This window comes from Amblyraja radiata, chromosome 24 (genome assembly GCF_010909765.2).
Source record: "Amblyraja radiata isolate CabotCenter1 chromosome 24, sAmbRad1.1.pri, whole genome shotgun sequence".
Lineage (NCBI taxonomy): Eukaryota > Metazoa > Chordata > Chondrichthyes > Rajiformes > Rajidae > Amblyraja > Amblyraja radiata.
Genome location: NC_045979.1, coordinates 25,485,921 through 25,499,410, shown reverse-complemented (window position 1 = coordinate 25,499,410; position 13,490 = coordinate 25,485,921). Strand labels below are relative to the sequence as shown.

At 46.6% G+C, this 13,490-nt stretch overlaps 1 protein-coding gene across 2 annotated transcripts in view; it reads left to right on the top strand.

Moving 5' to 3' along the window:
- Positions 1–13,490, top strand: part of sycp3 (synaptonemal complex protein 3) — a 63,141-nt gene that overhangs the window by 415 nt on the left and 49,236 nt on the right. For both annotated transcript variants that reach the window (XM_033042675.1, XM_033042676.1), the window contains exon 2: positions 6,488–6,634. In XM_033042675.1, coding sequence (XP_032898566.1) covers positions 6,505–6,634 — 130 coding nt within the window. In that variant the 5' untranslated portion in view covers positions 6,488–6,504. The remainder of the gene's footprint in view (positions 1–6,487; positions 6,635–13,490) is intronic.

Here is a 13,490-nt window from a genome sequence, read left to right as displayed (position 1 = left end):
GGGGTGTGAGATGTTGAAGAAGCGAGTGAGGTCGAGAAGGGGGTGAGGTGTTGGGAGAATAGGTGCGGGAGGGGGAGGTGTCGCGGGGGAGGGGGGGGGGGGGGAGATGTCGAGGAAGAGAGTGAGGTGCCGAGAAGGGGGTTAGGTATTGGGGGAATGGGTGTGAGATGTTGGGTAGGGGTGAATTGTCAGTGGGGAAGGCATGAGGCATCGGGAGGGGTATGAGGTGTCAGGGAGAGAGGATTAGATGTCGGGGAGGGGCATGAAATGTTGAAGATATGGTTTGGGTGGATAGGGAGATGGGGAAGGGGCGTGATATCAGTGGAGGAGCAGAGGGGAAGAGGATTTGTGGTATCATGGGAGGGATGGGAGATGGGATGAGGTGTCGGGTCGGGGTGTGAGATATTGGGAAGAGGATGTGAGGTCTTGGAAGGGTTTGATGTGAGGTGTTGGAGAGAGGGAGAATGAGTGAGGAGGGTGTGTAATGTCGGGAGGGGGTGTAAGCTGTTGGGGAGATGGTGTGAACCACTGGAGGGAGAGAAGCTGTGGGAGAGCAGAGAGGATGTAAGGCTCAGGGCAAGAGACAGTGAGGTATTCTGGAGGAGAGCGTAGTGTGTGAAGTTTGGGAGAAAAGACGGAGAGTGAGTTGTCATAGTGAGAGTGGATGTGAGGAGAAAGAGGACGAGAGGTGTTCAGGAAGAGAAAGAGTGTGAGGTGTCCATGAGAAAGTGAGTATTGGGGGATAGGATGTGAGTTGTCTGGGGAGGGGGCATGAGGTGTTAGTGGAGGACTATGATGTGTTGGGGGAGAGGGTTTGAGGTGTCAGGTAAGAGGGTGTGAGGTTTCATGGGAATGAGGGGATTTGAGGGTGAGAGGATGCAGTATGTCATAGGATGAGAGTGTGTGGTGACAGGTGTGAAGGTGTCAGAGGGAATGGTGAGGGTGTGAGATGTTGGGAGGAAAGAGAGTGAGCGAAATATAGTGCGAGATGTCAGGGAGAGAGAGGGTGAGAGGTGTCAGGGAGAGTGAGAGCGTGGGGGAGAGTGAGGGTGTGTGGTTCAGGGGGAGAGGGGAAAATAAGCTGTGTAGTACGGTGGGGGACGATGAGTGTGTGCAGTACCAGGAGTGGGGTTTGACTCTAGGGAAGACAATTAAGTTATTGAAGTAAATTGAAGGATCCAAGAGGTATTAACCTCCTTGTTTGCCTCCATCATTATATTGCATTCAGATGCATTTGTCTTTGAGTCTTTAATACGTGTAACTGCTCTTGCGACAGTCATGCTTTCAAACTGAAGGAACTGGTCCTGGTGAGCAGCGTGGCCATGAGTGTTCTCGGCGAGCGGGGCCAAATCCTCCAGTTGGCCCTGTTCGCCCGCCACGATAGTCGACGGAAGCTGGGCTGTATGAGCGTGGAGGGACCTGCGAGTAACCGCTGAGAGAGAACAAAGGGACCTGACAATGGGGGTCCGCCGAGAATGGGGAGGGATCCATCGTGGTGGGGTGGGGGCGCTGAGAGAACAAAGATGGACCTGGCATGGGGGGGGGGGGGGGCACCAAGAGAATAAAGAGGAACCCAGCGTGGGGGCGGGGGGGAGAGGGGGGCACTAAGAACAAAGAGGAACCATTGGGACTACTTTGAACACTTTGTAACTTTGTGGGTGCGCTATACGTGGCAACTCTTTGCATACTTTGTGCATGATATGCGAAACAAAGAATTTCACTGTGACATGTCACATGTGATAATAAAGTATCATTCATTTATTCATTCACCTTTCCCTCATTACACCATACAAGATACGTATTCAACATGGCTCAATGAACCCGAAAGGACCATGTCACAAGCAATACTATGTGTGCCTAAAGATGAAGTGCCAACCTGTGAAGCTGCAGCTTAGGCAAGTGTGCTAACAGCATACCTACCTCCTAATTGCCATTAGTAAATGTTTCTTATAAACAGGAAAATAAATCAGAACTGCAATCCAGCCACATCTAATCATAATTGGTCAGAGAGAATTAAGCAACTAATGGAAGAAAGAGATTCCAAGAACATCCCCATCCTCATAATAATGTGCATCAGTCACAAATGCTGAATGGATGATCTTCCTGCAGTCCCTACCATCACGTACTGTATACCAGTCTTTAGCCAATTCAATTGAATAATCGAAGATAGACACAAAATGCTGGAGCAACTCGGGGACAGTCAGCTCTGGAGAGAAAGAATGGGAGAAGAGAAGGAATTCAATTGGAAAAAATCATTGTATTTTATTTAAACACAGCAAAGGCCACAACATCCCATCAAGTCGATCCACAAGTATGTTGAGGAACATGTACTCTTGCATTTGTGTACAGTGCCGCTGAGTACATCGCCCAAGCATGGTGCCGCAGCGATCATACTAGCAAGCTAGACGCCATCCTCAATGACACCATGCGGATCATCACTGCTGCCTACGCCCTACTCCGACGGATCTTCTGCCGGTGCTCGCAGGTACTTCACTCAAACACTGGTGTGCAAGGCCACATCGGATGCCAAACATCCTTTGCACCACCTTGCTCAGGACTCACAGCAACTGGGACCTCAACGCCTGTGATCTTGTCGCCCCTTCTTCCGTCAAGCAGCGACCCTCTGTGGCTCTGGTTTTAACACATTCGGACCAGCTGGGGACAGACTTCGCAGCCCCACCCGGCTCGGACCATCCCCGTGGGTTGCCCTGAGTGGGTTGCCCTGAACCGGCTCCGTGCAGGGGTCGGCCAGTTCAATGCCAACATGCATCGCTGGGGGGCTGCATTCATCAGCAGCCTGCGTGTGTGAGGCAGACCAGCAATTAGCGCAGCACATCATTTTCGACTGCGCTGTCCTCCGCCCTCCTGGTGGAGGGGTAGACCTCACGGCCCTCAACAGCACATTGAACTTGCTACAGCGACTGGAGGGCATTACATAACCTCTGCTGCCTCAAACGCAAGAAGAAGACGGTACATGTACAATAAAAATCTTGATTGCAATAGCATCAGGGGCATATAGTCTCAGACAGCACGTGGAAACAAATTATACATTAGTTACATATTTTACAACATAAAAAGAAAATGAGTGCAATGAAACAAGACATTAGTGCACAAATATATAATTAGAAAACCAGTTCATGATAGTGCAAGAGGTAGTCCTCCATGTGCCATTACCGAGGTAGAATTAAATTTGTTTTGGTTGGAACAATTATGATTGTAGGAAAGTAGGTCCTTCTGAATGCCTTGCACTGTGTCTCTCGCCTCACACCTCAAACCCTCTCTCTCCTCGATACCTACACCTACAAAAACTAGTGATGTAGGACTTAAGGGTTTTGTACCTCTCAGTAGAAGTGAGAAGAGGGCATAGCCCGAATTATGGAGACCATTGATGATAGATGTCAACTTCTTGAAGCAGCGCCTCACATAGATGCGTATCATGGTGCGGAGGACCACCAGTGATGGACCGTGCTGAGTGCACCACTCTATGCCAATCTTGTGGGGGCGCTGCAATGGTGGCAGCCCTGTCAGCAGCGCGTTAGTTATTTTCAACTTTTTTTATTTTTTTAGTATGTTTTAAAGTATGTTTTTAATGTTTCTTTGTGTGTTTTGTGTTGGGGGGTGGTGTGAGGGGGAAACCGTTTCGGTCGCCTCCTCCAAGGAGAGGCAACTTTTTCCAGGGCGCCTCCCGCGTGGCCTAACAGCGAGGATCGGCGCGGCCTTTCCCGGAGACGCGCCCGGGCTCGGGGCTCCGGCGGCGGGTGCAGCGTGGACTGTCAACGCGGAGCGGGCGAGCCCTCGCTGGAGGGGAGCGCTCCGTTTCGTTGGCCCGCAGCAGCGGCAGCCTGAAGCCGCGCGCGGTCTGCACAGCTCCAGCTGGCGCGGCGCCTACAGCCCGGGATCCCTCGGGGGGGACCCGGGGTAAGGAGAAGCTTCCACCGCCGGCCCGCGGCCGTCTTCTACCGCGGGCGCGGTATGGACTTAACATCACCCCTGGAGGGGACCTTCGACCGCCGGCCCTGCAGTCTGCGGTGCTTCTGGCTGCGGCGTGGAGGGAACTTTAAATCTTCGGCCGCCGGCCTGCGGCCTACACCAACATAAAGCCGCGGTCTCCGGTGGGGAAGAGCCGACTCTGGACTTACCTGGACTCGTACCTTGTCCTTACCATCTGGACGCCCGCAGCGGCGGCTGCGGAGGGTTGATGGAGGGAAAATGGAGGAGGACTGGCCAAATTGTGTGCCTTCCACCACAGTGATGAATGCTGTGGTGGATGTTTATATTAAATTTTTATTGTGTTTTTGTGTGTGCTCTTTATCATTGTATCGCTGCTGACATTTCCATTTCACTTGCACTTTTTGTGCAATGTGACAAATGAACCGTATTGTATTGTATTGTATGCTGCCTCTTGCATTCCTGTGCATTGGAATTGTCATACCAAGCATGATGCAACCAGTCAGAATACTTTCGCCTTGTAGGAGGTTATAGTGTGCAAGTCCTGCCACAGCTGTCAAGCATCTGTCTGTGACTTCAGCTTAGCCCAGGATTGTTTATTTATGCTTGCGATGACCTTCTTCAGGTTGTACGTGGACTTCTTATACGACTCCAGATTGCCAGTCCAAAATGCCACTGATCTAGCTCTCAGCAGATGATGAATCTCAAGAGCTTCGATTTGGAGAAGACCTTTAATGTTTTAAATATGCTCAGGAGGTCAGGCAGCAAGAGTTAATGTTTTAGGTTGAAGATGCTTTGTCAAAAGTGGAAAGAGAGGAAATGAAACAAGTTTTAAGTTGCAAAGAAGATGGGGATGGGATTGGACAAGAATGTATCTGTGATAGAGTGAAGTCAGTGTTATCCTGGGCCTAAATTTTATTTCAACCTGTCGATGGGTTATCGATAGAGAGTGCACAAGTAGTACAAATAAAGTAGTATAAAAAAAGTTATGAAATGAGGGGTGTAGGAGGGTAAGGGAGAAAATCTGTGCCAATATCATAAATGGATGACTTACAGCAAAGATGGCCAGTTCTGATTAAGCTAGTTATCTTAAGTTGTAGACTTCAATATTAAGTCCGGAGCGATTCTGAGCTTCCTGTTACTCCCACTCTGACCTTTCTGTCTGTGGCCTTCTGCCCAGCTATAACAACGCTAAACACAAACTTGGTAATGCCAAGACATCTTGAGCATTATCGAATTCTTCCTCCAGTCCTCCGGGCCTTTTGGTGACTCTTCTAGTTCATCCACGTCAATCGACTCCTGTTGTGGGGAGTGAAATAGTGTACCCTGATAAAATACTTTGCAAAGTCAGAGCAGAGGATAGTGGCACTTATAAACTGCAACAGAATCATCTTCATGAGACATAACAGCACAGATGATATAGTGGTTTTGTACAGTTAATCAAAACAACAAAGGAATTTTATCATCAGTATCAAACACTTCTGGTGAGTAAAATTAGCACATGTGCAGCATCTGCTTCCCACATAGTTTGTGATTCAGAGGCCACTCTACCTCTCAACTTCCCTAATGGCGATGACACTGAAATTGATTCTCAGATCGGGGCTATCGGATTCCTTCTTGATTTTGTCTCAACGAAGGTGGTGAAAAAGCATTACTCTTTATGTTCTTGTCCTGTGTGGGTAATTGATAGAGTAGAATGTTTGAAAGTGAGGGCTGTTGTGTATGGATTAATGGTTTGTGTAGACACAAAATACTGGAGTAACTCAGTCAGAAGAAGGGTCTCGACCCAAAACCTCACCCATTCCTTCTCTCCAGAGATGCTGCCTGTCCCACTGAGCGACTCCAGCATTTTGTGTCTACCTTCGATTTAATCCATACTCACCAGCCCTCACTGAGTTACTCCAGCATTTTGTGTCTACCTTCGATTTAAACTAGCATCTGCAGTTCTTTCCTACTTATTGGTTTGTGTAACTGTCAGCAGGAAGGAGTAATATTGGCAACAGAGCTCACCTTCCGATGTCTCACAAAGTCTTGACATTTTTTTCAGCATTGCTCCTTTCTTTGGGGATTGTCACTGTATGCAGATAGTATGTCAGACCCTTCCTGCCAGATTCCTAATAGTTGGCTCTCTTGCTACATAGCATGTGCTTTCTGGCAATGATCCCAGCCACTAAGGCCTTGGAGTCCAAGCATGTTGACATGGACATTTCTCTTCTCTCTTTATTGATCTCTTTTTCTTGAACTATTTTCTCTCTTTTCTCCTATCTCTCCATCACAGCCTGGCAGTCTTCTCTGTGAACCATTGTAGACTTAGTTTCTTTCTGGCTGTGTCAGGGACAGAAGGACTATTACCAGCATTTGATTTATTTTCAAACAATATTTAAAGAAAGCATTTTATTTCAAATTAAAGTAACGCTAATGGCCAGCTGGATGCCTGATATCACAAGCTGACTTTTGTTTTGAAAAGCATCATTGCTTTTTTGGAGGGTTTTCTCCCCACATTATTCTGAAATGTGCTATAACTTTCTATTTGTTCCAGATTTGATTGATTGAAAAATGGCTCATAAACCAACAGGACGAAGAAATTCTGTTAAAAACCAGGAGAAAAAAAACTATGATTCATTGTACGGGTTCAATGAGGAAAATGAGAAAAAGTTGGGATGCAGCTATGAAGATGAAAAACTAGGTAAAGCACAATTAAGTGCTTTAAAAATAATTTAAATTATATTTATTATTCTGTTTTCGTTATGTGAACTGGCTAGTAAAATCCATCAATACCTGCAGCCTTTGAATATAACCGTGTTAAACGAACCTTCACCAATAGAGTAGTTTCTATGAAAGTGTCTTATAACTAATCTATTGGCCTGGATTATGGTGTGTGGAAAGGAGAATATGTGATTGAATATTGCCCTCTAATTACAGCAATAAAACCATTGTGTTGGGTTGTGGACCTAAATTTTTTTTAATGAGGAGCAAGGATTTATTGAATACTAGACTAAGTGGAACCCGTTTGGTCCCATTTCAAGCAGGGTGCAAAGCCACCAAATTCAAAAGCAATTTCCTACCATTTCAAGCAGGGTGCAACGCCACCAAATTCAAATGCAGTTTCCTACCATTTCAAGCAGGGAGCAAGGCCACCAAGTTCAAATGCAGTTTCCTACCATTTCAAGCAGGGTGCAAGGCCACCAAATTCAAAAGCAGTTTCTTACCATTTTAAGCAGGGTGCATGGCCACCAAGGTGACCTCTCCCTCCCCCATCTTGCAGAGACTGAGCCACACCCACACTTCTGGGTTTTATAGTCCCTCCCCTTCCTACTGAAAGGGGCGTGTCCTCATGGGAGGAAGCAGAGGGTGATGGTGGAAGGTTGTTTCTTGGACAGGTGGCCTGTGACTAATGGTGTGCCTCAGGGATCAGTGCGGGGCTCTTTGCTGTTTGTCGTTTTTTTATCAATAATTTGGATGAGAATGTACGTCATATTTATCAAGTTTGCATATGACACAAAAGGCATTGTAGGATCGAAAATTGCAGCAGAATCTTGATCGGTTGGGCATGCGGGCTGAGGAATGGTTAATGGAGTTTAATACAGATAAATGCGAGGTGTTGTATTTTGGGAAGTCAAACCAGGGGTGGGGGATCTTTGCATGGCGAAGACTGAAGGGGAACCTGACTGAGAAGCATAAATAGGCTAGACAGTGAGAAACGTTTTCTTTAATAGAGCAAACTATAACAAGAAAACAGTTGTTTAAAATAAATTGTAAGAGATTTAGAGGGCTCTTGCACTTTTACACCACAGGATGATTAAAATCCGGACCACAGTGCTTGAGGGAATGGTGGAGGCAGGCACTCTAAAGGGCCTGCCCCACTTACGCAATTTTTACAGCGACTTGCCGGCACCTGTCATAGTTGCAGTAGGTTGCTGAAAGTGTTTAAATTTTTGAAAATCCAGCGGCAACCAGAAAAAGGTACGACTCTTTGGGCCACATGTTGCAAGGTGACGCCTGTATGGTTGTGAGTAGTGGCCCAAAGAGTCATACCTTTTACTGGTCGCCGGTGGATTTTCAACATTTTGAAAATTGTCGTCGACCTGCTGCGACTGACGGGTGCCGGCAGGTCGCCGAAAAATGGGCGTAAGTGGGACAGGCCATTTACAACATTTAAACACTTGAAATGCCATGGCATGGCTGTGCATAGACTTAAGTGCTGGGAAATAAGTATGATTACTGACATAAATACTAGATCAAGGGGTGTGTTTCTATGCTACGTGATTCTATGGTTGCTCACTGATCACACTTTTCAGGATTTCAGAAGATTATTGTATGCACCAATGTGCCTGTCCCTGCAGAGCTCCACGGGATTGGATTAGAGCAGCACATTTCATGGGAATTGACATTTGGCATTAGGGTACAGCAGTCCGGTAGAAGGAGAGCCTGCTGAGCCCTGTAACTGAGATTTCTTCCCAATCTTCCAAATTTGAGAGAATGAAGATAACAAATAATATGCCACCCAGTAATGGGCAGCAACAGTAGAAAGAGAAACAATCAAAGGTTTCAGTCAGATCCTTCATCAGAATTGAAATCATGACAAAACAAGTTTGTTTTAAGTTGCACAGAGGATGGGGATTGACTGATAGAATAAAGGGAATATCTTTGTTAGGGTAAGACTAGGATTTCCTTCATATTATCCAGTTTGCAAAGAAATCCAATGAATATGTTGTTTAGGATTGTTAGAGTAAAAACAAAGAGCGAGGTAAAAGCTTTGAAATACACGTGGGAGCCATTTAAAATGAAACCAAAAGGGAACGCTGGAAATGACAGTGGAATAGTATCTGTGGAGAGTGAAAAAATGAATACTATTACAAGTGGATAAACCTTAGAGCAGAACTGGCTATTTCAGACACGAACAGAGAAAACAAGTTCACTGAAATTGTTGAATATGATGTTGAATGCTGACAGCTACAACATGACCAGATAGAAGGTGTGGTGCTGTTGTCCAAGCTAACATTGCGCATTGTTGGAATAGTGCAGGAAGCCACAAACAGAACGTCAGAGTGGGAGTGAGATAAGAAATTAAAGTGATAGCTAACAGGATAGCTAACAGGAAGCTCAGGGTCAGGTGAAGTTATCACCTATCTGCATTTGGTTTCTCCAAATTAGAGGAGACTACATCGTGAGCAATATAAGCAGTACACTACAGTGATAGAAGTACATGTAAAATGCTGGTTAACCCTGATGAGACATTTTGGGCTATGAGATGGTGGCAAGGGAAGAGGTAACAATTTGTTACATGTACTATGGTTGGATGAGAAAATGCTGTGTGAAGGGAAATGGTTGGAGATGGAAGAGTGGACCAAGGAGTCACAAAGGGAATGGTTTCGCCAGACTTCTGAAAGGATAGGAAAGGACATTGTTGATGTACTGCAGATCCATTGAATGCAGAGGCGGGTGGACTGGAAAGTAAGGACCTGAGGAACTCTATCCTGGCTCAGGTCCAGTGCAAAGGAGGGAAGAGCAGAAGTGCAGGATGTAGATTATTGGCAGCAGAGAGCTTAATCAACTATGTTAGATTGGAAGGCATGATTAATCTCAGAGGTCTTGTAATAAGAGTGGATATGATGAGGTCAGAGGAACTTGGCGAATGGAATTAAGTCCTTCCATGAGGCAGAGTGGGAGGAAGAATAGTCAAGATATTTGTGAAAGTTTATGGGTTATAATAGATGTTTGTTGCTGACTAATCCTCTGAAAAGGAAGACAGAGATCCAGAAAGGGAAAGGAAGAGTCGGAGATGTGATGGGTACAACATTGTGGAAATTGCCGTAAAAAACAGAAATTGTCAAGCTCCATATGAGTGCAGAAAGCAAGACCTTCTACGCCTGCTTGGATGAGACACTGTCTAGAATCCCCAGGGAGGATAAGATTCTTCTCTTCGGAGACTTCAACGCCACATCGGGAAGGGTACCATAGGCATTGGGAACATCAACTCCAACGGAGCCCTGCTTCTCAGCAAATGTGCTCAGCACGACCTCCCCATCACTAACACCCTCTTTCACCAGAAAAACAAACTTAAGTCATCATGGAGACACCCCCGCTCCAAACAGTGGCATCTCATTGACTGTCATTGTACGAGCCAGGGATCGCCGTGGCGTGAACATCACAAGGGCAATGATTGATGCAGATGACTGCTGGACAGATCATCGCCTCAGCCGCTCCATGATGTCCATCAAACTCAAGAGGAAGAGGAGGATTCAAAAGAAGCAGATCTGGCAAAGGCTGAACCTTGATAGCCTGGAGGTAACTGCTACCCAGCAGCGACTTCAGGCTTCTCTAGTGGAAAGCCTCCAATAGGAATATCCTGATGACATTGAAGAGCCCTGGAAATGGCTCAAATCCTTGATACCTGCAAAACGATCTTTGGGTGCAATTCCAGAAAACACCAGGACTGGTTTGACGAGAACGACACAGAAATAGAACAGCTCATCTCCAAGAAAAGGAAAGCCTTTTGTGCCTGGCAAAATGATGTAAACTGCAAGGCCAAAAGAGCGGCTCACTCCAGAGACAAAACAGACGTCCAGAGTCGGGTGAGGGAGCTTAAGAACCCTTGGTGGGCAGAAACAGCTCTGGAAATTAAGAGACTGGCAGACTCGGGTGGCACCAGAGGCTTCTTCAGCGCTACTAAGGCCGTCTATGGTACAAGCTACTGCGGCTTAAACCCGCTGCGCTCAAAGGACGGGCAAGAACTGCTGAAGGACAATGTCCATAAACGCCCGATGGAAGGAGCACTTCCAGGAACTCAACAGTACAACTGAACCAGACATTACCGACCACATCCCCCAGAGTCCCATCAGAGAAGACATGGAAGAACCTCCCACTATGACAGAGGTTCAAGATGCCAACAAAAGCCTTAAGAACAACAAGGCCACCAGTCCTGATGGGATCCCAGCTGAGATCTTAAAGGAAGGTGGACCGGAACTCCTGTGCCACATCCGCGCTCTACTCCTCCAGGTCTGGGAAAAAGATCTTGCCTCAGAACTCAGTGATGCTCTAATAGTGACAATTTTCAAGAAGGGGGACAAGGCTGAATGTGGAAACTACAGGGGCATCTCGCTCTTGTCAACAACAGGCAAAGTCCTTGCTTGTGTCCTCGCAAACCGACTTCTACCACTGTCTGAAGAGGTACTCCCAGAATCACAGTGTGGCTTCCACCCATCCAGAGGTATAGCAGACATGATATTCACAGCATGCCAACTCCAGGAAAAATGTTGTGAACAAAAACAGCCTTTGTACAAGGCCTTCATAGACCTGACAAAGGCTTTTGACTCGGTAGACCATACTATCAAGGTATGGTTGCCATGACAAGCACATCAGAATATTGAGGCCACTACATGATGGCATGTTGGTCACAGTGATCAGCATCTGCGGCTCTGAGTCCGAGCCCTTCACTGTGGAAACGGGGGTCAAACAGGGATGCATCATTGCACCCACCCCGTTTGTCGTCTTCATTGCTGCCATACTTCACCTCATTGGTGAAGAGCTGCCACAGGGGATCCCAATCTGCTACAGAACTGACGGTGGGCTCTTCAACCTTACTAGGTTGAAGGCCAAGAGCAAAGTCAGTGACACCGCCATTATGGAGCTTCAGTATACGGACTACTGCGCCATTGCAGCACATTCCGCAGAAGACAGAGGCCTACAGAGCTAATGCATACAGAGCCCTGGGCCTAGCCTTAAACATCAAGAAGACCCAGATCCTACATCAACCTCCACCCAACCAGCCATCTACCCAGCCCAATATAAAAGTGGACGACATGACTCTTGAAAACGTTGACCACTTCCCCTACCTTGGCAGCATTCTTTCTTCAAAAGCTGACATTGACTCTGATGTCAACCATCGACAGAGTTGTGCCAGTGGAGCCTACGCCAGACTCGGGAAAGAGACTTTGAAGACCGAGACCTAAAGGCTAAAGAAAACCTGCCGGTTTACAGAGCCGTTGTCCTCCCCACTCTGTTGTGTGGAGCTGAGTCATGGACCACGTACAGCAGGCCTGAGAGCCCCTGGCGGGCCAAAGAAACGTTTCAAGGACAACATCAAGAGTCAAGGGTGTTTTATTGTCGTACGGATGGGGCAATGAAATTCCACATCACATCGAGCAACTAGGAGCACATTGCACTAGACAGGCGCTCCTAGAGGAAATCCGTGCAGGAAGGAACTGCACGTCATGAAACGGAACTACGCCATGTCGCAGAGACAAAGCGACAGCACCATAAGGAGAGAGAGAAGGGGGCTCGACGACTACCAACCACCGCCAGTCTCCACTGCACACATTGCACCAAGGTGTGTGGATCGCGGATCGGCCTCTACAGACATCTACAGACCCACAAGTAGACGACTTGCACTTCCACAACTTGCACTTCCAGACTGGTCTATTGTGTTGTTCAGCGGACCACGGATTTATTTTAAGTTCAAAACATAAAGTGCTGGAGAACTCAGCAGGTCAGGTTGGATCTATGGAGGGTCTGAAGAAGGGTCTCGACCCAAAACATCACCTATTCCTTCTCTCCAGAGATGCTGCCTGACCTGCTGAGTTACCCCAGCATGTTGTGTTTCTCTATGGAGGGAATGGCTAGGCGAAGTTTAGAGTCGGGTCCCTTCTTCAGGCATTTTTTTAAGGGGTTGGGAAAGATCAAAAATTTCACGATTTAAATATGTTGTTACGAATATAACTAGTAGTGTGGGAGAAAATTCCATGAGCCATAATTGCCACATACATACCCAAAAGTAGAAATGTAGAAAGTTACAGTGTGTAAAAAAAAAAAAAGATATTATGAGCTTTGTAGTCTCCTTGTACCAATCAAATGCCAAATTCAATACTTTGAAAATGTGCAAAGCAAAAAGTAGCATGTTCTCTAGAAAGGCTTATCCTAAAATAATTGATCAGAAGGGTGCGATTTTCAGTCAGGACGTCTGTATCATTCAGTCAGTGAGCTCGCGGTCGCGGCCCCTCTACATAAAAACAAAGTGTCAATGCCTCTTCAAGGTCTATTAATCCACCAGTAGCTTCAGTTGCAGGTACAGCTGAATGGATTTGACGCTCGGGCGAGGCTATGAATTTATATGAATTTTAAAAATCTGATACGTTTAAATTGGTCAAAAGCTACAACCACAACGTGATAAATAACACTTAATAAAACTAAAGCAAATAAAGGCAAACAGAAGAACTAACTTTGAAGGTGAGAGAGAAAACAACACACATAAACTTATTGTTTTTAAATTCATATAACATCCCTAAATGACGGGTACAAATTACTAAATAACGTGGGTGGAGAAAAATGCTGGAGAAACTCAGCGGGTTAGATGCTGCCTCTTCCGCTGAGTTTCTCCAGCATTTTTGTCTACCTTCGATTGTTCCAGTATTTGCAGTTCAGCGGGCCAGGTGGCACCCGCGGAGAGAACGGACCAGGAGCCGCCACCGGCCAGGGCTCCCCCCCCCCCCCCAACAGGAAGGAACCGCAGATGCAGCTGTCCCCGCAAAATTAAAATTTAAAAA